The 26879-nt window shown below is 36.2% G+C and overlaps 2 protein-coding genes and 2 long non-coding RNA genes across 5 annotated transcripts; 3 read left to right on the top strand and 1 right to left on the bottom strand.

The window, feature by feature from the left end:
- Positions 1-243: 243 nt before the first annotated feature.
- Positions 244-9768, bottom strand: LOC147516790 (uncharacterized). Its single transcript, XR_015213741.1, has 2 exons — positions 8817-9768; positions 244-772 (listed from the first exon to the last, which is right to left on the bottom strand). It is a non-coding gene; the product is annotated as an uncharacterized LOC147516790 (long non-coding RNA).
- Positions 5534-6933, top strand: LOC147516791 (uncharacterized). The gene is made up of 2 exons (XR_015213740.1): positions 5534-5664; positions 6599-6933. It is a non-coding gene; the product is annotated as an uncharacterized LOC147516791 (long non-coding RNA).
- A 1391-nt stretch (positions 9769-11159) lies between the features above and the next one.
- On the top strand, positions 11160-12059 carry LOC147516789 (uncharacterized). Its single transcript, XM_086593375.1, has one exon. The coding sequence runs from the start codon at positions 11160-11162 to the stop codon at positions 12057-12059; it is 900 nt and encodes a 299-aa protein (XP_086449501.1).
- A 4804-nt stretch (positions 12060-16863) lies between these two features.
- On the top strand, positions 16864-19384 carry LOC147516788 (cytochrome c oxidase subunit 5C-like). 2 transcript variants are annotated; one of them, XM_086589244.1, is made up of 3 exons: positions 16933-17005; positions 17334-17447; positions 18964-19384. In XM_086589244.1, exon 3 carries the CDS (start codon positions 18991-18993, stop codon positions 19183-19185), a length of 195 nt encoding a protein of 64 aa, XP_086445370.1. In that variant the 5' UTR covers positions 16933-17005; positions 17334-17447; positions 18964-18990; the 3' UTR covers positions 19186-19384. The 2 variants fall into 2 exon arrangements, with proteins under 2 accessions (XP_086445369.1, XP_086445370.1); XM_086589243.1 differs by lacking the exon at positions 17334-17447 and having other exon boundaries at positions 16864-17005.
- Positions 19385-26879: the final 7495 nt, after the last annotated feature.

The raw sequence follows: 26879 nt of genomic DNA, 5'->3' as shown, positions 1-26879 counted from the left end.
TCGGGTTCAGCCTTATGCGCGACTGTAAATTGCATTGTGGAAATTAAATTTCAAACAATCACGTAAGCATTCATGAACACACAAGGTGTCCTCTTACTTGGGCTTCGAGGAGGTTTAAAATTTACCTCTCAAGCCGTGCTTACACGCTGCTTGAGGAGAAGGCGGCGTCAGTTGGCGCGTGATCTGAGAATCAGGCCCAACCTTTCGAGTTTTACCCTGTTTTAAGTTACAATAAAGACCCACTAAAAAAAAACTGACAAGTTGGGTTTTTGATAATTTATATAACTTTGCCTTGAAGAGCCCAAACTTAAAACTAAGCTAATATTATACTAATCTATTAGATTAACTAGAGTCAAATGGACTTAGAGTGTTGATTACCAAGTTGATGCAAAGTGTGTGAGCTATGATTCATAACTTGCCTCACACACTTGAACTTCCCAAGGCAATGAAAACTCTAATCCCTTGGTAACTTTACAACTTCAACCAAGTTTAACTCATGTTCATCCACAAAAATCAATCAAAAACCAATTTTCCCTTCATTTTTTCGTTTTTTTTTTATCTCTAACTATTATAAACAAGTTCCACTGATTTATCCTACTCTATTACAAAATCCAGGCTCGATGTTCAACTATTCATGAAAAAACAACCGAACTTCCAAAAAACTGGACCTTTGTGCCTGGAGGTGCCTAGGCGGTCGCCCGCCGACTCCGGTAAAGTTTGGTCATCTTTTGGCTATAACTTCAGCTCCTCTCCAACTTGTTTGTCCCAAACCCTGATTTGCAAGAAAGTAAATCAGTACTGAAAAACAACAAAATAAAACGACGATTTTTTAAAAAAAAAAAAAAATAGAAATGGAAATATGAGAATGGTGCTTCCTCCTTAGATTCTCAACCAAGCACTCTTGCTCCTTCAATCCATGACGGCAACGCCATTTGAAGTTGTAGATTTTGGTGTGTAACTTCAAAAGAGTTTGTAAGAAGTGAAGTTCAATCTAAATTGTTTCGAGTTTGAGTGTGGGAGTTAAGAAGAAAATAGGTAGACTCTTGGTATAAATTTGATTAGTTTTAAGCTAATGAAAACATGAAAACTCAAGTTTTTTTGTATGGAAATGACATGAAAACATTGAAAGAAGTATTGATTGAAGATTGAAATAAGAACAACAAGATAAGATTGATTGATTGAAACAAACAAAGCAAAATAATAATATTTAAATAAAAAGAAATGAAGAACAATAAAGTAAAGGACTTGAATTGAAAAACTAGACAAGAAAATTAAAACAAACCAAATGGTTTGGACCCTAAAGCAATGAATGTTTTCTCTCTCCCTAACTTTTAGATTATATACCTCTACTTCTATCTTTTACTAATTTGTCCTCTTCTATCACTTTTGAGACACCTCACACTTCACTTTTGCTTTTTGATTTCTTCTTGACCAAGGTAGGTTTTGGAGAATGTCATATTTTGAGATAAGGGCCTCCATCTTTGGTCTTCTGAGTTGAGGGCTTTGACCTTTGACCTTAACCGTTAACTTTGACCATTGACTTTGACTTTTTAGCGCTTTTCCATATCAACTTCTGGTCTTCATAATAAGCGTGATTAAGGCTCCTTTTGGTGCTAAGACGCAGCTTTTATGATAAGTGGTATGAAATTCTCCATATTTTGAAAAAGGTAATAAAAGCTATGAGTTGTCTTTTCGTTAAGCGTAAGACAGGCTGTAATGCAGTAATATAAGGATAATAAAACGCACTTTTTGGAGCTGATCAGTTGCATCAAATTTATGATTTCCTTTTAATTATTCATTAAGATTAGTTTAGTGCAGTTGCATCCATTTTTCGATATTTCGTTAATTAGTCTTTGAGATTAGTTCATTGCATCCATTTTTCGATATTTCATTAATTAGTCTTTGAGATTAGTTCATTGCATTTGCATTTAGTTTCTGATTTCCCGTTAATAACTCTTTGAGGTTAGTTCAATATATATGCATTTAGTTTTTGATTATTTATGTTTTGAGGTTAGTTTGATGCAATTACATCTGATTTCTGATTTTCCGTTAACTATTCTTTGAAGTTATTTCAATGCATTTGCATATAGTTTCTGATTTCCCGCCAATTATTCTATGAGATTAGTTCAACGCAGTTGTATTTGGTTTTTGATTTTCTGTTAATTATTTTTTTAAGATTAGTTCAATGCATTTGCATCCAGTTTCCGATTTTCTGTTAATTATTATTTGAAGTTTATTTGATGCATTTGCATACCGTTTCCAATTTCCTGTTAAATATTTTTCAAGGATTTGCATCCAATTTCTAATTTCTCGTTAGTTATTCTTTGGCGTTAGTTTAATGTAGTTGCGTCCAGTTTCCGATTTTTAGTTAATTACTGTTTGAGTCTGGTTTATTGCATTTGCATAAAGTTTCCGATTTCTTGTTAATTACTCTTTGAGCTCAGTTCAATGTATTTGAATCTAGTTTCTGATTTCCTTTTAATTATCCAATATGGTGTGTAATACTAACTTAAAATATGACACAAAAATAAATTATGTTTGATTTACTATGTGGGATCATAAAAAATTATCCATTTCCCGATTTCCCGTTAATTATTCTTTAAATTATACATGACTCACTATGTGGGATCTTCAAAGATTATCTACGAACGGGTGATGTTATATTAATTTTCTTAAAAATATTTGCAACTATATATGCAGAACTATTATATATGATGAATATTATATTGATCACTCATCCAAATTTCTTATAACGTGAAAACCTCACTCTCCATTAAAAAAAAAAGAACTTGTCCTTGATAAAACCCTTTAACTTCATTTTGTTGTTTAATAATAGAAGTTTGATTGAAGTTTTGTGAAATTGTCTAATAAGGTGAAGTTCATATTGAAGCTATTTGAATACCAAGGCGTTCCCAATTAATCATACGAAAAGAGATAAGATAAACATTATTTTAAATGCAAAATTATACTTATTGAGATATTCCCACAACATATAACACAACTATGTTTTGAGGTTAGTTCAATGCATTTGCATCCAGTTTTTTATTTTTAATTCCGTTATTTATTTATTTTAGGTTAGTTCAATGCAGTTGCATTTAATTTCCGATTTTCCGTTATTTATTTTTTGAGGTTAGTTCAATATAGCTGCATTTAGTTTATGGTTTCTTGTTAATTATTCTTTGCGGTTAGTTCAATGCATTTGCATCCAATTTCCAATTTACTATTAATTGTTCTTCAAGGTCAGTTCAATGCATTTGCATCCAATTTCTGATTTTTCGTTAATTATTCTTTGAGATTATTTTAATGTGTTTGCATCTAGTTTATGATTTCTCGTTTATTATTCGATAAGGTTGCATTTGAATCTAGTTTTCGATCTCCCGTTAATTATTGTTTGAGGTTAGTTTAATGAATTTGTATCCAGTTTTTGAGTTTCCGTTAATAATTTTTTGAGGTTAGCTCAATACATTTGCATCCAATTAATTTTTGAGATTAGTTCATTACAGTTGCATCTGTTTTTCGATTTCTCGTTAATTATTATTTAAGATTAGTTCCACGCATTTGCATCTTGTTTCCAATTTATAGTTAATTTTTCTTTGAGGTTAGTTCAATGCAGTTGCATCCAGTTTCTGATTTCCCATTAATTTAATCATTGAGGGTTAGTTTAATGCATTAGTTTCCAACCAGTTTTCAATTTCCCCGCAATTATTTTTTGATGCTAATTCAATGTATTTGTATTCAAGTTTTGATTTCCCGTTCATTATTCTTTGAAGTAAGTTTAATGCAGTTGTATCCATAGTCAAATTTTCTATTAATTATTTTTTAAGATTAGTTTAATGTTTGGATTTGCATCAAGTTTCCGATTTTCCGTTAAATATTATTTGAGGTTAGTTCGATCCATTTGCATCCAGTTTTCGATTTCTCGTTAATTGTTCTTTGACCTTAGTTTCATGTAGTATTATATATATTTTAAAATATTTGTCATTATTGGTTTTTCGTTATTTTTTATTTTTTTATTTATACATGCGAGCTTGTATAAAAATGACTGCAAACTTTTCTATTATATGTTTTATGATGTTTTTTTTTGTATAATTTAATTTTCCGCATGTAATTTGTTTTGGTTTGCCCATTATAGTGTTGAAAAAAAATTATAAATTCAGAAATTCAATTGGAATATGTCGTAATTATTGTGGCCGGAATTGTGGTTTTTGAAATCTGTAACTATGACTAAATGTCTAAATCCCAAAGTGGATGGTGCTTCAAATCGATCCAACTTTATTTGCTTAGGCCTATATAGACATATAGTGCATACAATACAATTTTAATTGTTTTCTGCTTAGTTTTGGGTGTACACTGTTACTTATTTTATGATTAGTTGACTTTTATTTTTCCTTTTTTTCCCAGTCACATGTGTAGTTAACAAATGTAGAAAGTAAATTTTCAAGCAACTCAATTCATTTTTTCCTTCGTTATTTCATTGACTTTTTCTTGAAAGAAACTTTGTTATGTTAAACTTCACCTAAGATTAGTGTAGAAACTATTCTTTGTGGCGTAAGGGTTTTAGGAAAACCGTTTTTCGGTGAAAACTATTGTTTTTAGCAATTTAGTTTTTTGTCTTCTATTTTTTCGTAATTAGCTATAGTGTTTAAGAAAAGTTATAGACTCTGTGAAACTCTAGATCTAGATGAGATTGGTTGTCTCTGTGAGTGCTCCAAAAAATAGATTGGTGATGGTATAGCTATAATATATATATAACTTAGGTGAAAGATTGAAATAAAAAATATAAGGTGTATATATAAGGATTAATAGAGTAAAAAAAAAGATTGAAATAAAAAATAAATGAGAAAGGTGAGTGACGACTAATAGTTTTGTTTAAAAAAAAAAGGTTGCAGTTAGCTATGAGAACAAACTAGTTTTCGAACCCGTCCTACGAACGGGGTGTCGTTATATTAAATTATTTTAAAAAATATTAGCAATTATGCAGAGCTATGAGATGTATATGAAAATTATATTAATCACTCATTCAAATTTCTTGTACCACTCTCAATAAAAAGAAACACCAAACCTTGATAAAACCTATCGACTTCTTTTAGTTGTTAGGTTTAATAATTGAAGCTTGATGAGAATGCTCAATGTGACAAAGGTGATATTGAAACTACTTGAATTGCAAGACACTCTCAATCATAATAAAAGAATTATGATAAACACAATTTAAAATACAAAACTATACTTGTCGAGACATTATATTCTCCCTACAAATAATAGAACTATGTTTTGAGGTTAGTTCAATGCATTTACATCAAGTTTTCGATTTTCTGTTAATTATTTATTGAGGTTAGTTCAATGTAGTTACTGCATCTAGTTTCCGATTTCCGATTAATTATTCTTTGAGATTAGTTCAATGCAATTGCATCAAGTTTCTGATTTTCCGTTAATTATTCCTTGAGGTTAATTTAGTGCAGTTGCATCAAGTTTATGAATTCTCGTTAGTTATTCATTAACGTTAATTTAGTGCAGTTGCATCCAGTTTTCGATATTTCGTTAATTAGTTTTTGAGATTAGTTCATTGCATTTCCATCCAGGTTCTAATTTCTCGTTACTTACTCTTTCAGACTAGTTCAATAAATCTGCATCCAATTTCTGATTTCCAGTTAATTATTTTTAGAGGTTAGTTCAATGATCAATGCATTTGCATCTAGTTTCAAATTTATGGTTATTTATGCTTTGAAGTTAGTTTGACCCATCTGATTTCTGATTTCTGATTTCTTGTTAACTATTCTTTGAAGTTATTTCAATGCATTTGTATCAAGTTTCTGATTTTCCGTTAAATATTCCTCAAGATATTGCATCCAATTTATGATTTACCATTAGTTAATATCTTATTTTAGTTTAATGCAGTTGTATCCAGTTTATGATTTTTCGTTAATTATTTTTTGAGGTTAGCTCAATGTAGTTGCATCCAATTTTCGATTTCTAGTTAATTGTTATTTGAGGTTAGTTCAATACATTTGCATCAAGTTTTCGATTTCCTGTTAATTATTTTTTTAGGTTAGTTCAATGTAGTTGCATCAAATTTATGATTTCCCATTAATTATTCATTGAGATTAGTTCAGTACAGTTGCATCTATTTTTCTATATTTCGTTAATTAGTCTTTGAGATTAGTTCATTGCATTTGCATACAGTTTATGACTTCATGTTAATAACTCTTTGAGGTTAGTTCAATATATCTGCATCTAGTTTTTGATTATTTATGCTTTGAGGTTAGTTCGATGCAATTACATCTGGTTTTTGATTTTTCGTTAACTATTCTTTGAGGTTATTTCAATGGTTAATGCATTTGCATCTAATTTCCGATTTCCCCGCCAATTATTATATGAGGTTAGTTCAACGTAGTTGCATCGATTTTTTATTTTCTATTAATTATTTGTTGAGATTAGTTCAATGCATTTGCATCCAGTTTCCGATTTTCCGTTAATTGTTATTTGAAGTTTGTTTGATGTATTTGCATACCGTTTCCAATTTCCCATTAAATATTTTTAAAGAATTTGCATCCAATTTATAATTTTTCGCTAGTTATTCTCTAACGTTAGTTTAATGCAGGTACATCCAGTTTCCGATTTTGAGTTAATTACTTTTTGAGTTTGGTTTATTGTATTTGCATAAAGTTTCCGATTTCCTATTAATTACTCTTTAAGCTCAGTTCAATGTATTTGAATCCAGTTTCCGATTTTCTTTTAATTATCCAATGTGGTGTGTAATACCAACTTCAAACAGGACATAAAAATAAATTATGTTTCATTTACCATGTGGGATCATCATAAAATATTATCTAGTTCCCGATTTCCCGTTAATTATTCTTTAAATTATACATGACTCACTATGTAGGATCTTCAAAAATTATCTACGAACGTGTGATGTTATATTAATTATTCTGAAAAATATTTGAAACTATATATACATAACTATTATATATATATGAATATTATATTGATCACTCATCCAAATTTCTTATAACGTGAAAACCCCGTTATCTATTTTAAAAAAAGAACTCGCCCTTGATTTCTTCAACTTCATTTTGTTGTTTAATAATAGAAGTTTGATTGAAGTTTTTTGAGATTGCCTAATAAGGCGAAGTTCATTAAAGCTACTTGAATAGCAAGGCGTTCCCAATCATACGAAAATAGATAAGATAAACACTATTTTAAATGCAAAACTATATTTATTGAGACATTCCCACAACATATAACACAACTATATTTTGAGATTAGTTCAATGCATTTGCATCCAGTTTCTGATTTTCAATTCTGTTATTTATTTTTTTATGTTAGTTCAATGCAGTTGCATTTAGTTTTCGATTTCCCTTTATTTATTTTTTGAGATTAGTTCAATGCATTTACATCTAATTTCCTATTAATTGTTCTTGGAGATCAGTTCAATGCATTAGCATCCAATATTTGATTTCCCGTTAATTATTCTTTGAGATTTTTTTAATGCATTTGCATCCAGTTTTTGATTTTTTGTTTATTATTCGATAAGGTTGCATTTGCATATAGTTTCCGATTTCCTGTTAATTATTGTTTGAGGTTAGTTCAATGAATTTGCATCCAGTTTTCGATTTTTCGTTAATTATTTCTTGAGGTTAGTTCAATGCATTTGCATCTAGTTTATTTTTTGAGATTAGTTCAATGCAATTGCATCCAGTTTCCGATTTCCCATTAATTATTATTTAAGATTAGTTCTACGCATTTGCATTATGTTCCCAATTTATAATTACTTTTTCTTTGATGTTAGTTCAATGCAGTTGCATCTAGTTTCCAATTTCCCATTAATTTAATCATTGAGGGTTAGTTCAATGCATTTCCAACCAGTTTTCGATTTCCCGACAATTATTTTTTTATGTTAATTAGATGTATTTGCATCCAAGTTTTGATTTCCCATTAATTATTCTTTAAGGTTAGTTTAATGCAGTTGTATCCATAGTTCAATTTCCCATTAATTACTTTTTAAGATTAGTTAGTGTTTTCATTTGTATCAAGTTTTCGATTTTCCATTAAATATTATTTGAGGTTAGTTCGATGCATTTGCATCCAGCTTTCGGTTTCTCATTAATTGTTCGTTGAGTTTAGTTTCATATAGTATTGGGTGTACACTTAGTTTCATGTTGTCCGCTTAGTTTTGGGTGTACACTTAGTTTTTAGTGTACACTATTACTTATTTTATGATTAATTGACTTTTATTTTTCCTTTTTTGTCTCAGTCACATGTGAGGTTAACAAATGTAGAAAGTAAATGTTCATGCAACTCAATTCATTTTTTCCTTCGATATTTCATTGTCTTTTTCTAGAAAGAAACTTTATTATGTTAAACTTCACCTAAGATTAGTGTGAAAACTATTCTTTGTGGCGTAAGAGTTTTAGGGTGAAAGCTATTGTTTTTAGCAATTTAGTTTTTTTGTCTCCTATTTTTTTTTCGTAATTAGCTATATCGTTTTAGGAAAAATTGGAGAATGTGTGAAACTCTAGATGGGATTGTTTCCTTCTTTATATTATATTTTTTTGTAATTAGTAATAGAGTTTAGAAAAAACTGGAGTCTATGTGAGTGCTCAAATTATATGATTTTTCCATATTAGTCTTTTACTTTTTCGTAATTAGCCAAAAAATTTAACAAATATTGGAGACTCTGTGAATGCTCAAAAAATAGAGTCAAGAGGGTACAACTATAATATATATCTAAAGATTCATACAATACAATTTAAAGTAAATAGTTAAAAAAAGCCTTCAAAAAAATAAGTTATGAGTTGGAGATTTTTTTTCCTTACATAGCAAAGTTGGTGAAGAGGCACTCTACAGGGTCCGAAGATACGCCCGAGTTACGAAACCTTATGCAACCATCTAGTCAACTTGGAATTTCATCCGAAAGATGGGAACTCCATGTTGTTGTTGGTAGGCGTGGGAGACCACAGTATATAAAAGAAACATTCTGAGTAGCGTAAATAGCAGTCTTCATCATTTTCGTAATCAGGTGTAATCACGTCATATACACCTTCCACCTCAACCAGGGGACCTATCTTGAGATCAACAACAATGTATAAGCTACCTTGAGAAAAAAGGTGCAAGACCTCATCGACAACCATGATATAGTGGCAGAACCGCCAGAACGTAGCCAACCCGAGAAAGGAAGAAGTACCTCGAGATTGGATCTTTTGTACATGATTAAGAGAATGAGTAATTGAATAGAGCAAAGAGATGTAGCACCATAACATATTCGTTTTCCAACGAACTAGTGTATGCTTCTTTCTTCTTTAAATGGCTTATTCGATCTTTGATCTTTTGGAAGGAAACAAAATACTTTGCTGTGACTAGATAGTCAGTAAGTCCCCATTTGTCATTGTTGAAAATTGTATTGTTTTTTTAGCTGACCACCACACGTTAAAAAAAAATTATTCGGAAAGACTAGTTAAAATGATCTTGGTGTATATAATTACAAGCTTGTTTGAAAATGGTGGCCACTAAAGTGTGATATCCTCTTTAGGGGCAAAATAGAAACACAACAAAAAGAAAACACAAAAACATGAAAAATCGACCAAATCGTGAGGCTGTAAACCCAAATACTCCAATTAGAGAGCTTGAAGATGAGGAATGTGAAAAAATTGAGAGTGAACTGGTAAGGAAGTATGGAATTGGATCACTCGAGAAGTTGGTCCAAAGGAGAATGGTTCGGATTCATCAAGACCTTTTAGCTGAGAGAGTGGAACAAGACTCTCCCCCAACTAAAGAAAAGGTGTTGGTTGTTGCTCTAGGTGAAGTGTCGGGCAACAAGGAAAAAAATATAACCAAATACAAATCGAGCCCAAATCGAAGAACCAAGAGCTGACCCAGATAAGCAAAATGACAACCATGACAGCCTGAGTACTGGAAAGCACAAATAACCAAGCACATGGGCATCCCTGATCTGGAAAACATCTGTTGGCCAAGAAAAACTGGAATACATACCATACCACCAACTATGTTTAATGGTAAGTCAGTGGTACATGTAAAAACTGCTGACTTTGTTCAAGTTCATAAAGAAATATGAGAATCTAGTTGTTGGCTGCTTTGTTGGGAAAAGACTTGGCTACAACTATGTGAAAGACATTGTGTCTAGAACGTGGAAAAACATGAGCTTTACCATGAAAACCTATGGGGAAAATATGTTCACCTTTCAGTTTAACAAAGCAGAAGATAGAGCTGCTGTTCTGGACATTGGGTCATTCCACATAGCAAGTGAGCTGTTTGTGGTGTGACCATGGAAACTCTTTGTTGAAGAAGAAACAAAGGAACTGAGAACGATTCCTATATGGATTATATTGAAGAAATTCTCCATGGAAATGTGGAACAAGAAGGGGTCGTTCCTATATGGATTATATTGAAGAAATTCTCCATGGAAATGTGGAACAAGAAGGGTTTAAGTCAAGTGGCGAGTGCAGTGGGCAAGCCCTTATTCATTGACAAGTTAACTGAAACAATGTCAAGAACATCTTTTGCAAGGGTCTATGTCGAGATTGACGCAAAATGTACTTACCCAAAAGAGATCACGTACTGTGGTGCTTGATCAGAAGAGGGCATTCAATATTCCAGTTGAGTACATGTGTGGTATATGTGCAGTGTTTGGACACTCAGAGCAAAAATGCCCTAGGTGCATAAGGGAGGCAAATGATAAGAAAAAAAAAAATCAGGGAATCTGGTTACAGAAAGTAGTGGAAGGAACTGAAAAGAACACAGATACAGAGGTACAAGAAGTCCATGTTGTGGATAGAGAGGAGGGGTGGGAATCACCTAAAAAGAAACATACATTCAGGCAGAGAGGTGCAAGCTCAGTAGAAGTGACTGAGGTGACTATTTCAGAGATAAGCAGTGAATAAGGTGGGACTACAACTGGTACAAGGGACGACACATGGAGAAAAAAAAACTGGGGAAGTAAGCTTGCCAGCGACAACCAACAACAAGAAGCAAACCACTATGGTTTCACAGAATACACCAAAATAAAATGACCAGAACAATGGAACCAGTAAGCAGCATGGAAAACAAGTTCAACATGGGAAAAGTTCTGGAACACGCAATACAACCAAACCAGGTAAAGAAGTGGCTAGAACTAGCCACCAAAACCAAACCCAAAGACTTAAATGATTAATACAGCTTGCTGGAATGTGAGGGGCTTTAATAAAGCCTGTCAGAAGCAGGCTGAAGTGAAAGAACTGATTAGGAAGTATGATATTAGCTTAATGGGTGTTATTGAAACTAGAGTAAAGGAGAGCAACATACAGCAAGTACTGTGTCAGTGTTGCACAGGGTGGAAGATGGTGACCAATTATGAATACAGTGACTTGGGCAAAATTTGGATTTGCTGGGATCCAAATGTATGTGATGTGATTGTACGCAAGACAGAGTTACAAGTTATAACAGTAGAGATTAGTACAAATGGAGGAGATAAATTCATCATGTCATGTGTATATGGTAGTACTGATTATTTAGAGAGGAAAAACCTATGGTACAGTTTAGTGGACCTGTCATGTACTATACAGAAATCGTGGATTACACTGGGGGACTTTAATTCTTTCATGAGTGCTCAAGAAAAGGTGGGAGGGCGACCAGTAAGACATCAACAGTTTGTGGACCTAGCTAATTGTGTATCGATGGCAGGACTTGTCGATATGAGATACAAGGAGAATTATCTCACATGGAGCAATAAGCAGGAAGACAGGATAAGTTGTAAGCTTGATAGAGTCATGATAAACTCAGATTGGATTGGAAAGTTTATGGATTATGAAGCGGAGTTCTTGAATGTAGGTGCAATCTCAGATCACACACCTATGGTGATCTACTCCTTAGCACAGAGAAATCAATCAAGAAAAGCTTTTAGATATTTCAACTTTTGGGCAAGAGAACAAGGGTTCTTTGATACTGTAGAGGAGGCATGGAAGAGCCAAGTTGTTGGAAACCATATGTATATGTTTATGAAGAAATTGAAAATCACAAAAGCAGCTCTAATTCAGTGGAACAAACATAGGATTGGGGAATGTTAATGTAAGAGTGCATGAGAAGAGGAAGGAAATGGATATAGTACAAACAAAACTCCATATAGACCCATTAAATGCAGAATTGATTGTACAAGAAAGAGCAGTCATCCGAGAGTTTGTATAGGCTTCAGTGGCAGAAGAAGAAATGGTGAGGCAAAAATCTAGAGACCAGGAAATTACTCAAGGCGATAGTAACACTGAGTATTTCTTCAAATCTGTCCAGGCTAGAAGAATAATGAACAAAATCACTTGTTTGACATATGACAATGGAAATACCATCCAAGATATAAGTGAGATTGGTTCTGAGTGTGTGGAATACTACAAGCAGCTATACAGTCCAGATCTTATGCAAGATATAGACTTTGGCTTATTTGATTGCATGGCCCCTAAGCAGAGGATCTCTGAAGATATGGCAAATGAGATGCAAAGGGAGGTCACAAGAAATGAAATAATAGAAGCTCTATCAAACATAGGCAGTGACAAGGCACCTGGAAGTGATGGGTTCTCCTCTTTATTTTTCAAAGTCACTTGGAGAATAATTGGAGATGATCTCATTAAAGCAATAAGAAACTTCTTCATTTCAAGCTGCATGCTCAGGGAGGTAAACACTACATGTATCACTCTAGTACCTAAACTGCTCAGCTCTACATCGTTAGGAGACTATAGACCGATTGCATGTTGTGGAGTAGTATACAAAGTGATATCGAAGATTCTTATAAGTCGATTGAAGAAAGTGATGCCTATGGCAGTTGCAAATAACCAGTCGGCTTTTATTGAGGGAAGAAGTATCCAAGCTAACATAGTGTTGTCACAGGAGCTGCTACATAACTACCATATAGATGTGGGGCCTCCGAGAAGTGCAGTAAAAATTGACCTAAATAAGGCTTATGACTCTGTGCGGTGGGAATCATTGGTGTTTGTTCTTGAGAGACTAGGTGTGCCTGGGAAGTTCATTAACTGGGTTCGAAAGTGTGTGGAGACACCTACATATTCCATTTTGTTGAATGGGACACCCTATGGTTTCTTTCAAGGAAGAAATGGGATTCGGCAGAGCGATCCCATATCCCCATATCTGTTTGTGATGGTGATGGACCTTTTTGTTGAATTAATGCTTCACAGTGTTAATACTGGACAATACAAACTTCACAAAAAGTGCAGTAACCCTGTTATCACTCACCTATCCTTTGCTGACGACTTGATTGCTTTTATGGGAGGGGATGTTAGAACAACAACAACTTTGAAGAATAACCTAAGCTCATTTACATGAGTGCCATCTTCTTCTCTGGTGTTGATCAAGGTACATGTGGTGCAATTGCTAGGGTGTTGGGATTTTAGATAGGAGAGCTGCCTGTCAAATATCTTGGATTACTACTCATCACAACAAGACTCAAGGCTTCTGATTGTATGCCTCTGATTACCAAGGTTACAAATCGAGCACAGAATTGGAAGGGGAGACTGCTTACATATGGTGGGAGATTATAGTTAGTTAAATCTATACTCAATCAATTAAGTATGTACTAGTTTGTTGTATTTATAAGTCATACAAGTACTATGAAAGAAATTAATAGGATATGTAGGAATTTTCTCTAGGGTGGGCCTGACTGCGACCAATCTCATGCACTTATCAGTTGGGATGCAGTATGCACTTCTTACATCGAAGGAGGCTTGGGCTTGAGAGAACTGGATAAAGTTAACATAGCTGCTATCATGAGGCAAATATGGAAGCTCCTGAACAAGAAAGATACTCTATGGGTAGAGTGGGTGCACAAGCATTTGATTAAAGAGAGGAACTTCTGGCAATTGAAAGTACCACATGACTGCTCCTGGAATTGGAGAAATTTACTGAACACAAGGAAAGAAGCCGCAAACATTGTCATGCACCAAATCGGGAATGGGAAAAGGACTAGCTTTTGGCCCGATCCATGGCATCCTGCATGAATATTGAAACGGTATTTCCCTCAAGCACTCATACATGACTCGACATGCCGAATGAACTCCACAATCAACTTACTGATTCAAACTGGCAAGTGGAACATCCCCCATCGTGTGAGAAGACATCTACCTGATATCATAATAATGCATATGGAGGAAATATTGGATATAGTGGGAGGAGAAGATGAACTGGTATGGACTATTTCGATAAAGGGAGACTACAGTTTGAAGGACACATATGAGAATATAAGAAACTCAAAACAGCAGATAAACTGGCACCAGCTGGTGTGGTTTACTAACAAGATACCAAGACATGCCTTCATCACTTGGTTAGGGCATCTCCAATGGGGGGTGTAAACCGTATAGAGTGGAAATTTTACACCCCAAATATCAAAAAACTCTCTCCAATGGGGGTGCTATACCGTAGGTAATAGTGTATTAGCTAATAGAGAGGGTGGGGAATTTCCCCTCTTGCTATTAGTTAATAAAAAGCCCGGACGTCACTTAAAATAACGTCTGTTTAACTAAAAAACTCGGACGTCACTTCAACACACGTTTGAAGCTTTATTTTTCTGTTTGCGACGGTCTAAGTCCGTCGCTCAGTGATTTAAAACTATTAAAAACACGGAGGTTGCTTTGAATGACGTTTGAAAGTGGACCACTATTTATTTTAAGCTTTTGCGACGGACCAAATCCGTTATTTTACATTATTTTGAATGGGTTGTGACAGTTTAAGTCCGTTGCTATCTATTTTTACACATTTGCCTCCACCTACCATTGGAATAGCCACAAATAGTAAATATACACTTTATGTATTTGGGATTTCTCTAGAGTGTATAATCCTAATGGCGCCTATGTGGAGCCTATGTGGAGGTGGATTTTTCCACTCTCCATTGGAGATGCCCTTAGCATTAAAGGGTAGTCTGAAAACAATGAGCAAATTGAAGGAGCAAAAAGTAGTCACCACATACCTCTGTGTGCTATGCTAGAGACACAAGGAAACAAAGGATCACCTATTCTTTGAATGTAACTTTGCGCAGTATATATGGGCTAAACTATTAAGGTACGCTAGGTATAACAGACAAAGGCATAGCAATTGGCAACTGGAAATAACATGGGTGGTATAGATAAGTGAAGAAAAGGGTGGGAAACAAGATGTTATCAAACTAATGTTGAATGGGTTTGTGTATTGGGTGTGGTTGGAGAGAAATGCAAGAATTTTTAAGAATAAACATAATAGCGCAGACTACATCATTCAACAAGTACTACAAGATGTAAAGACAAAGCTTCACTCACTGAGCCTGAAGATGGAACAAGGAGCAGAACTACAAGACTTTGTGTCAAGATAGAATGTAAATGTTAAGGTGATAACAAGAGAAACTAAGATATGCAAGCGGGAAACAACATTTTAAACACTGATGGAACACTTCAAGGGGAGGAAGGAGGATGGGTTGTTGCTATAAGAGATGATAGTGGGGTAGTAATAACAGTGACACATGGAAAGTCTCACTATCACAGTATTGCTATGATCGAACTGCAGGCAGTGGAACAAAGTATGAAATTGGGATATAAACATAATGTAACACGGCTAGCAGCACAAACAGACTCCAGCAATGTGGTTTCCTTCATGCAGAGTGGAGGAAAGCACCCATAGGTAGCAAACAAGACTATGAGAAGCATTGAAGAAATGAAGGAACAAATAGAGCATTTTACTATATGCCATATTTTTAGAGAAGCTAATAGGTTAGCGGATTTGTTAGCTTCACATATTCCAAATATAAACTAGATGGAAATAGAGCCTAGTTCTTTTTCTGAGGAACTTAGGAGGATTGTAACTGATGATGCATTAGGGAAAGAGTAGCTTAGTTCTTTTAAATTCAATAAAAAGGGGTAGGGTACCTCTATAAAAACCTTGTTTACCCAAAAAAAGAAAAACCTCAAAACCACAAAAAGTTTTGGCGGAAGCATTCTATGGTAAGATTGTTGCTGGTCTTGAGAGGGAGTTTGTGTTATCCTTTCGTCGGGCGGATCATTGGATGCTTGCGGTCGAGAACACGCAAAAAAGATTTTCTACTTGCTATTCAGATGGAGGGACTTAGACAGCGTATGTCGTCGGTGGAGTATCGTTCTATTCTCTGGTACCATCTCATGATTCCTTTGTACTCTGATGGTGGTCTATGCCCTATTTGCAAAAAGGTAGACTATATGCTTTCGGGGACTATGCAACACATTGTAGATATTTTCCAGGTTTCAAATACCGATATGATCATGTCAGAGATATTTTATGTGATGCATTTTGGAGGGCTGGGGTACAAGTGAAGAAGGAGGTTCCCGTGAATTTTCTTACAGATCCGAATGAGACATGCATGTGTTGATGTAACTGGAGCCTCTCCGTTGGTAGGGCTTGGGAATGGAGTCTTTGAGGTGGTGGGAGAAGCGAAGAGAGCAAGCGGCGGACGAGGGGAAGATGGAAAAGCATGAGGAAGCTTGCACGGCTAACCAAAGAAGATTGTTTCATTCCGTTTAGTTTTGACACTTTCGGTTTCTTGGAACAAAATCTGTTGAGCTTCCAAGAGACTTGAGAAAGTTATGGACGATAGCGTTATGACGGTGATTCTAACGAGTTTGTTTTTAGAAGAATAGGATTTACTATTCAGAAAGGACTTGCGGCGCAGCTTGTTGTACACTTGTCCTAATTATTTGTAAAATTCCTTATCAGTATCAATAAAAATTCCATTTAAAAAAAAGAGAGAGAGAGAGAGAGAGAGAGAGAATCTACCCTTTTTTCAGCTTCCCATATGAGACTGCCTTCACTGATTCACCGATGGGCAACATGAATGAAGGCCCATTTCCATACTTGATCCGGACCCGATCCATCAATAGTCCATATCCGGGCCCAGTACCCGTAAAAACTTGTCCATAAACACTGGAATTCGCTTGGAAAAAAGTGACAAACACATTTCTTTTGTCTCCGTCTCGTTGTGGTTAGGGCGACAAGCTTCATCCTCAAAATCACTAAGGTAAGTTTGCTTCATCCAAATCTTTTTAATCTAATTTCATGTTTTAAGAATCAATGAATAGATCTAAATTGCTTCATTGCTAATGGAATATACATTGTGTTGATATATTTTACTTTTATGACTTTTGTTCAAACCTGAGTGGTAAATAGTGTTTATATGAAATAGGTCTTGTTTATTTTTGGATTTAATTGATTGGTTAGAGCTGTTTCAGTGATATATATTTAATTTTTGTATTAGTACAATATCAAGAATTGGGTATGTTTTTTATTTGCGATTGGGAAATGGGTCTATTAAAGTAATTAACAATTTCATTTTGACAATTTGACAGTGGAAGACGAATGGTTTGTTGTGTCCTAAAACACAAAGCCCATCCACGAGAGTCGTTATATAAATAGTACGCTCTTGTGGGTCTGTGTCTTTGTGGAAGCTTAGTACATTAAAGGTGAAAGTTTTTAAAACTTTATGCCTCATTTTACCTTAAGCATAGAGGATTTGGTGCTTCTATTGTTTTGTTTTGGTTCTGGTGTATAATTTTGGGGGTTCTTCTTGTTTGACCTCGTCTTATAAACGTGGATTAGGATATCATGTTGGTAACTGTTTAGTTAACTGGCTCTATGAGTTAGAGTTTACTTCTGTACATATGTTACGAAGTATGCTTAACGATAATTGAGGGAAAAATGGCGTGGCCTTTTGGGTGCTCACTCGTTTCTCTGTTGATTGAATTTACTTGTCCTGCTTGTATGAAAGAAAGTTCTGTTTGTTCTTATATGGAAACTTTACTAGTTATTTCATGCTTTTATGTCAAATGAAGTGGACTTCCTGTATACCAATCGTGTACTCGAAATGGTCCGCAGACACGAAGCGGTCACCCCAAGTGAATAAGAGGAAGAAATGATTTGGAGCAAATCGTTTTAGAAGTGCCTCATTTACTGAAAATTATTCTTTGAAATGGTTTAGAATAACATCACTTCAGAGTTCCCTTCAAAATGATTTTGGGGAAACCATTTATTATCTATGGTGTAGTCTGTGCGGAGCCTTGATAGGCTTTGCTAATGGCTAACTGTTGTGTGGCAGGTATTGTTGCTTCCTTTGGAGAATACATTCCCTTTTTGTAATTTCCAACATTAGAGCATCTCCGATTGGGGGGTATACAATTATACCTCCAGACCACATAGGTTCCATTAGGATAGAGCATCTCCAATGCGGGGTATACAATTATACCTCCAGGCCACATAGGTTCCATTAGGATAGAGCATCTCCAATGGGGGTGTAAAATTATATCTTCACATAGGTGCCATTAGGATTTTACAACTCTCACTAAACACTAAAGAGAGAAGGGGGAGGGGGACAAGGTTTTCGATTGGCTTGGCTAATTACTAACTATTGTGTACTGGGTATTAATACTTCCTTTGGAGAATACACATCCCTACTATGTGTAATTTCCAACATTAGAGCATCTCCAATGGAGGGTGTAAAATTATACCTCTGCATTGGCTCCACATTGATGCCATTAGGATTTTACGACTCTCACTAAACACTAATGTATAGAATGAAGATATCCCCACTTGATAATCCTTAGGCACCACTTGATAGTTCTCCACTCAATTTCGAAGTTTGGGAGGGTATTTTTGAGATTGGTGGTGTAAACTTTATATCTTGTATGGTTTACACCCCCTTATTGGAGATGCCCTTTGAACAATGGACATTAGTTGCTAGTGTGTAGTGGAATTTAATATTTTATTGAGAAGAGATAAGTAGGACTGTAGGAATGAATATAAAGTATTTTTAATTGGTGGTCTCTTTGTTCGAGGATATTTATAGGACAAGTTGGCTTGCTGACATTATTATATCATATGATCAATTTGTTATCTGCTTACTAATTTACTTGGAAGTTAACAAAAACTTAACATTTTATTAACCTCCTTGCAACTTTTGTTGGCATTTTCCATTATTTGCAGGTTAGATATACTTGATTTCAGTATAAAATGGCTGCTCACAAGATTGCTCATGCCACCTTGAAAGGACCAAGTTTGGTGAAGGAGATCTGTATCGGAATCACGCTTGGGTTGTTCGCTGGTGGCCTGTGGAAGATGCATCATTGGAATGAGCAGAGGAAGGTGAGAGAGTTTTATCACATGTTGAACAGGGGTGAGATCAGTGTCGTTGCAGAAGAAGAGTAAATCTTCAATTTCCTTTCACATTTCATGGGTGCAGTCAACTGTTGTTTTCTTTTGTGATACGTATTTTTGTTCAGAATTAAGATGTCAGTCAGCAGAATTAATTAGCTTGGTATATGACTGTAATAAGAAAGTTGAAACTTCAACAATTGTTTTTTTGCTCGGTGACCATTTCAAGTTTTCCACCCTACGATTTCAGCTTTGTCTGCTCTTGGAGTTGTGTTGTTGCGAAGCCACAAAATAATTGCAGCATACCCCATGTCCTTGAGTAGAGTAAGGTATGCTGTATTTATTATCGGAAAAATATATTCTGCTGTTTCATTTCCTGGTAGCAAAAGTGTTATTTTCTTCAAAACGCTAACTTGAGCTACATCTTCTCTCCTTTAGTAGCAAAAAGGGGAATTAAAATTTCATGCTGTTGTCTTTTACCGTAATGGACATCGATTTCAAACAGAAAGATAATGGAATTTGACAACTCTCCTTGCCTTCCACTGCCGAGACTTCAGTTGTCGCTTCTTCCACCCAAAATTAGACACGACAAATTCTCGTTGGCTCAGCATTTCGACAACCTTAGCAACGGGGACTCTCCCCTCCGCCTCCCTTGGCACTTTGAGAGCCTTAGCAAAGATCGATATGACCATAGTATTGTGGATATATTTCTTTTTGGGGATATTTGACATTGTTTCACATGCAAATATTGTGGATATATCCAAAATATTGATAAATATCGTAGATATTGTGGATATTTTTTGATATATTATGATACATTATTTATATTTATTTGAAATATAATGATAAATATTAAATAAAATTATTATATATACAAAATATCACTAAATATTTCTAAATATCGCAAAATATCTTAAAATATTTTAAAATATCGTAAATATTGTTGAAATATCACCGATATTTGCAGTCGTATATATTTCTGAACATATCGTGATATTTATATATTTTTTTTCTGAAATCTAGATAGATATTCCTAAATATCGGGATATATCGGAATATTTTGTACTATGAATATGACAACTCTACTATGCTAAGCAGTTTGGCAACTTTAGCAAAGGAGATACGGCTACACTCCCCTCCTACAGCACTTCGATGGTCATAGCAAAGTTTGATTTGACAACTATCCTTGGCTAATTGGCTTAGCAGTTTGGCAACCTTAGCAAAGGAGACACTCCCCTCCAATCCTTGGCCTAACACTTAGATAGGCTTAGCAAAATTTGATAATGACAACTCTACCTGAGTTAGCACTTCGACACCCTTCGCAACGCGCTCCCCAAACATGGGACAATGCAGTAGGATTAGCTTTGATTTTCCACGGTGCTTTCTCGTCTGGTAGCAAAACTTTAATACAAAGCACAGATGTTTTTTTCCTCATACCGTCATACGAACCGGAAATGGCAACTCGGCTAAAGGTAGCTTTGTAATAAAAAGATGAACGCTTATTACAAACCAGTGCCTTAAGTTTACGCTTTGTAAACAGATTGTGCTCTCTAAAATTTGATTTTCGTGGTTGGAAAGTGTTATTTATGCTAGGAGATACATATGGTGGTTAGCTTGTTAGGTTAAAGGGATTGAGTGTGTAGAAGAAGAAGAAGAAGAAAGGATGGAGGCACAAGAAGAAGGTAGGGTTTAGAGTATATTTACCCTAACCTACAATGCATATATTTATACTAGAGATGGAATAACCTAAATAGCAACAAGCTAAATAAGGTACGGTCTCACACTTATAGAATGTGTGAGACCGACACTACATACTTCAACCCCCCTTCAATTTGGAGCATAGATATCGCTCATGCCCAACTTGTTACCAATATAACTTCAGGCTGGGCCGAATCATCGGTTTGGTGAAGATATCGACTAAACCGATCTCGAGAAGCCACATAAAGGAGTACTTATCTCCTTTGTTTCAACCTTATGTCCGACATAATGACAATCTACCTCTATGTGCTTAGTTCTCTCATGAAATCTTTGGATTAGAAGCGATATGAATGGTCTGCCTGATTGTCACAATGAAGAGGGATCGGTGAGCGTACCTACCTCGAAACCTAACTCATGTAGCGGTTATTTAATCCACATTAACTCACTGATCCCCGAGCCATAGCTCTATACTCATACTCTCTAGACTAGACTTTGACACAATTTGTTTGCTTTTTACTCTTCCATGTCACCAAATTTCCACAAAGGAAAGTACAATACCAGTGGTGGAACGTCTATCCGAAACCCGATCTGCATAATCGACATCGAATATCCAACAACATCAAAATTTCCATTAGAACGATAGACCAATCCACGACCAGGAGAACCTTTCAAATACCTCATAATACGAATAACTGCTTGGTAGTGAGGAATCCGTGGTGCATGCATATACTGAGATACTACACTGACTGCAAAGGAGATATCGGGGCGAGTAATAGTAGCATAGATCAGCTTTCCCACCAATCTACGGTATCCCTCAATATCGGCATACATCTCTCCAACATCCGACTGGAGTTTGTCGTTCGAATCCATAGGAGTCTCTATTGGGCGAGCTCCTAAATTACCTGTTTCACTAAGCAGGTCTAATACATACTTTCTCTGTGAGAGATGAATTTCACCAGGGAACCTGGTAACTTCAATGCCTAAGAAATACTTCAGTTCTCATAGATCTTTGGTGCAGGAACCTGTCTTGAGATTGACTTTTAAGTCGATCAATACCCTGTTTGTCGGACCCTGTGACAATGATATCATCAACATATACAACTAAGACAATAATCCCTTGCTGGGTCTTTCGGTAAAACACGGAATGATCATATTCACACCTAGTCATTCCATTAGCCATCAAAACCTGACTAAACTTCGCAAACCAAGCTCTAGGAGACTGCTTGAGCCCATAAAGAGACTTCTTTAATCGACGGACTTTCCCCGAAAGCAACAAAACCCGGGAGGTTGAACCATATAGATTTCCTCGGAAGATCGCCCGATTGATGATGAGCGGCAAGAGAAATCTGTCACGCGACAGAGGCGAGCTTTGCAACCGGAGAAAACGTCACCGAGTAATCCAATACCATATGTCTGGGTAAAGCCTTTTGCAACCAGACGAGCCTTTAAACGAGAAATAGTACCATCCGGATTATGCTTAATAGTGAAAACCCACTTACAAGCAACTGCTTTCTTCCCAGAAGGAAGATCTGTAAGGGCCAAGTGTCATTAGAATACAAGGCACTCAACTCCTCGTCCATTGCTTGCTTCCAGCCAGGATGAGATAGAGCATCCCTGTAGTTAGACGGGACAGAGACAGACAACAAGGACGTAGCAAAAGACTTGACAGATGGTGGTAAATGATCAGTGGAAACATACTTAGAAATAGAATACTGAGCATACTTACTAGGAAACGATAATCTTGGCGGTGGACGTTCAAGTTTTCGGAGTGCAATCGGAACATCAAGGTCAGATGGAATGGCAATAGGATCCACAGACACAGTGGGAAGAGGTGAGGGCAGCGGAGCAGTTGAACTTTCGGCCTCAAACTCTGGAATGGCAAACGGAAGGTATGCGGGCGGCGCCCGTGCTCTGGAAGGCTATTAGTGGGCGCAGGTAGCTCCTTCTTCACTCACTCCCTCATTTTCACCAAGATCATATCCAGCACCACCAGATGGCATAACACAATCCTCAAATGGTTCAGAGGACATCTTCCCCTCTGAAGAGTAAAACGGGACATCTTCAAAAAAGGTAACATCAGCACAGACAAATGATTTGCGCAGATGAGGACTATAACACTTGTACCCTTTCTGTGTATGTGAATACCCAAGGAAAACACACTTAATAGCACGAGAGTCTAACTTATCACGACCTAGCTTAAGATTATGAACAAAGCAGACACAACCAAAAATCCGAGGGGGAAGATGGAAAGAAGATTGACCGGGGAAAAAGAACGAGTATGGTGTTTTGCCTCCTAATCTTGAAGAGGGCATACGATTAATCAAGTATGTGGCGATGGGACTGCCTCGCCAATAAAACTTTGGGAGATTTGTTTGAAACATTAAGCGAAGGCGACTTCAAGAATGGGTCCGTTTCTTTCTCAAAGAACCCCATTTTGTTGAGGTGTATCCACACAGGAGGTTTGATGTGTAATTCCATGGTCATCTAAAAAACTCTGGAATATTGTAGAGGTATAGTCTTTGGCATTATCAGTTCGAAAAACATGCATGTGTGTAGAATACTGATTAGTAATCTCAGCATAGAATTTTTGAAAAACAGAGAATACTTGAGAACGATTTTCCATAATATAGACCCAACAAACACGAGAAAAATCATCTATAAATGTAATAAAATACTTGGCTCCAAAAAGGCCAGTGGTTCTACAAGGACCCCAGACATCTGAATGGACTAACTGAAAAGGAGCACTAGAACACTTATTTAACCTATTTTTGTAAGTAGCACGATGATGTTTAGCTAACTCACAAACCTCACAACCTAAAGACTAAATACTAGAAGAAATACTGGGAACTAAACCGCAAAACTAGCGGAGGAAGATGACCAAGACGCGTCTATGCCATCAACAGAGAGATCGAGGCTGTAAGAGCACATACGGTGAGAGTGCCCATAATCATCTTGAAAGTAATAGATGCCCCCATGCTCATACCCCCACCAACTAGTGTCTTTTGTGCGTAGATCCGAAATACAACATGAGTGGAAGAAAACATGACATTACAGTGAAGAGATTGGGTGAGACGATGAACAGACAATAGATTAAAGGGGAAATTTCGAATAAGCAAGACTGAGACAAGTGATATATTACGAGTTAACTGAATAGTACCCCGACCAAGAATACTAGCCTTAGCCCCATTTGCTAATGTGACATATGATGGTGTGTGAGTATACGCAAGACTAGAAAACAACTGGGGATTACCTGTCATATGATTAGAAGTTCGAAGTCAATAACCCAAGAGTTGTTACCACTTGTATGAAGACATGTTTTACCCGAATCGGCTAGAATTCGCAGATTGGGGTAGTCGGACAAACTTGATGAACCGGGAATAGCTTGTATCCGCTTCATCAGGGGCTGCAAAGTCTTCTTGAACTCGTTGAAAATCGGTAACTTTCGATCAACTATCGTGGCATTGTTGGCTTTGTGCAAAGGTGGGCGTCCTGTTATATCCCAACAAAAATCAGCACTATGATTTGTGCGCCCACAATGCTCACAAGGCTCAAAACTGCCAATACCACGACCACGGCCACTCCCTTGGGTACGACCACCCCCACGACCACGACCCCCTCTACCTCCTCTACTGCCATTACCACGACCAGAAGAGGGGTTGTTATTACTGCTTGGAGGGATCAATAAAGCCGCACTGTCATTGTGCCTTGGAGGAGGTGCAGTAATACGAGACAAACGAGAGTAAGCCTCAGACAGAGTAGGGAGCTTAGATTCAGCTTGAACTTGGGCTTTCACATTAGCAAACTCGGGACGTAGCCCAGATAGGAATTTGGAGACTCGAAATTCCTCCCTTTGTTTCTTCAACTGATTTATGTCTGTAGTAAGTGGGTGATATATATTCAGTTCTTCCCACTTGCTACGAAGAGAATTGTAATATTCGAGGAGATAGACATATCTCCTCGAGTGAGATCAAAGATGTTCTCATACAACCGAAAGATACGAGAAGTATTTCGAGATTGAGAGTATGATTCTTGTAGATACTCCCAAATCTCCGCCGAGGTTTTAAAAACCACCACGATATTACAAACATCTTTCTCCATAGTATTCCACAGGAAATTCTTAACCAAAGCGTCATCTTTTGTCCGGGTTGTCTTTCCTTTATCATCGGGGGATCGTCAAATGATTTTCCTTACCTTTTCAAGAAGATAAGCAAGATGCGCCTCGCCGCCCATTGAAGGTAATTGGCAACACCCTCCAATTTGTGAGAGGTCATACCAACAGAGAAAACAGGCGTATTACCGAATTCATCGGATTTTGGAACAACATCGGTCATTGTAAAGAGAAGAAAAAACTCACTTGATGAAAGCGAATACAAAGCAAGAAAAGCTGCGAGACGGGCGTCTCCTCTTTATCAATACCGAGAGATTGCGGAAGCGAAACAATACTAAGACACCAACTAATACTAAAACTGGAACCTTGGAACTAAGGATCTCTCTCCTAGCATTCTCTAAACAGAGTCGGCTCCGATACCATGTTATTTATGCTATGAGATACATATGGTGGTTAGCTTGTTAGGTTAAAGGGATTGAGTGTGTAGAAGAAGAAGAAGAAGAAAGGATGGAGACACAAGAAGAAGGTAGGGTTTAGAGTATATTTACCCTAACCTACAATGCATATATTTATACTAGAGATGGAATAACCTAAATAGCAACAAGCTAAATAAGGTACGGTCTCACACTTATAGAATGTGTGAGACCGACACTACATACTTCAACAGAAAGCACTGTGAACTAAAGTTTGAGTATGAAATTCAAACAATAATGTTGAAAGCAAAATGATCGTTTTATGGAGTTGTTTTGTTTTGGATCCTCAATCCGCCAAAAGCGTTTTCAAATTAAAAATTTTGGGATCTCAAACATAAACATGGACAGTTGAAGATTTCGTGGACGGCTCTAGGGGCGGCCCTAAAATTTTGGGGGCCCAAGACAAACTCCACAAGTGGGACCCGATATGATAGTTTTAAGGAATATAATTAATTGATTTTGGAATATATATTTAGGGAGAATGTGGTTTAGATTAGTGGAAATGATTTTTGAATGCAAAAGGATGCTAATAGTGTAGTAATTGGGGACGTAGCTGATAAAAAAAAAAAAGTTAACAAACTCGCTTGTTGATGAAAAAAAAATAGTGTAGTAATTTTCTAGAAAACGAGATCCTAATTTTGTGTCAGATTTTGGGGGCTCCATCTAGGCGTCTGTCTTGCCTGTGCCCAGGGCCACTCTTGGACAGTTCCACCTCTCAAGCACTGATGTGGAGCTGTCCTACCTCTTTTGACACGGTCAATATGTTGAAATAGTAGGTTAATTTAGTGGGCCAGGGCTGCCCCTTCCACCTCTCAAGCACTAATGTGGAGTTGCTAGGGATGACTTTGGATTGGATCGGAATATCCTCCTTCGGAATTTTTCCAAAAAAATTTCGGAACCTAATATGCTAGCTAAATCCAATCCAATTTTTTTTCAGATTCAAAATATATTTCAAATTTCGGAACTTTCAAAATTTTTGGAATAACTCGGAAATTTCAGAATACTTGGTAAATTTTCAAAGATCTTTTTACTTTCAATTATTTTTGGAATATCATATGCCAATGTTCATTGTAGGGAGAGAAAACTATGTCTATAACACCAATGTACCAACAACAATACACACTTGTTTATTGAGAAAACTCATTTTCATTCAAACAAGTGATCCAAGAAAAAATGAGAAAAAGAACCTGTAGCCACCAACAGCAAGCATTGCATTATGTTGAGGTCTGGGTATTTATAATGTTTGAATCTTTTTTCGTGTGTGGAAATTGAAGCGTGAACTGTCTGCATGAATAATATATTCTAGTCTTGGACTCTAAGTAGCTTTACATAGCATTCTATCTATTAGAATTTGGCTTTTGGATTGGTCTGGAAGTCATTGTATGACTCAGTGACATTTTTTTTCATATCATTGTTGTTATGGCAGACGGTGTAATGACAGTGGAGTGATCCAATTCAATTGGGGAAGT

This window comes from Coptis chinensis, chromosome 2 (genome assembly GCF_015680905.1).
Source record: "Coptis chinensis isolate HL-2020 chromosome 2, ASM1568090v1, whole genome shotgun sequence".
NCBI classification, from domain to species: domain Eukaryota; kingdom Viridiplantae; phylum Streptophyta; class Magnoliopsida; order Ranunculales; family Ranunculaceae; genus Coptis; species Coptis chinensis.
The sequence above is the reverse complement of the archived record's forward strand: the minus strand, read 5'-3'. Positions and strand labels throughout refer to the sequence as shown.

What these genes read in the sequence shown, in the direction of transcription:
- LOC147516788 (XM_086589243.1), top strand. Translation starts at nt 18,991, where the DNA reads ATGGCTGCTCACAAGATTGCTCATGCCACCTTGAAAGGACCAAGTTTG.
- LOC147516789 (XM_086593375.1), top strand. Translation starts at nt 11,160, where the DNA reads ATGATTAATACAGCTTGCTGGAATGTGAGGGGCTTTAATAAAGCCTGT.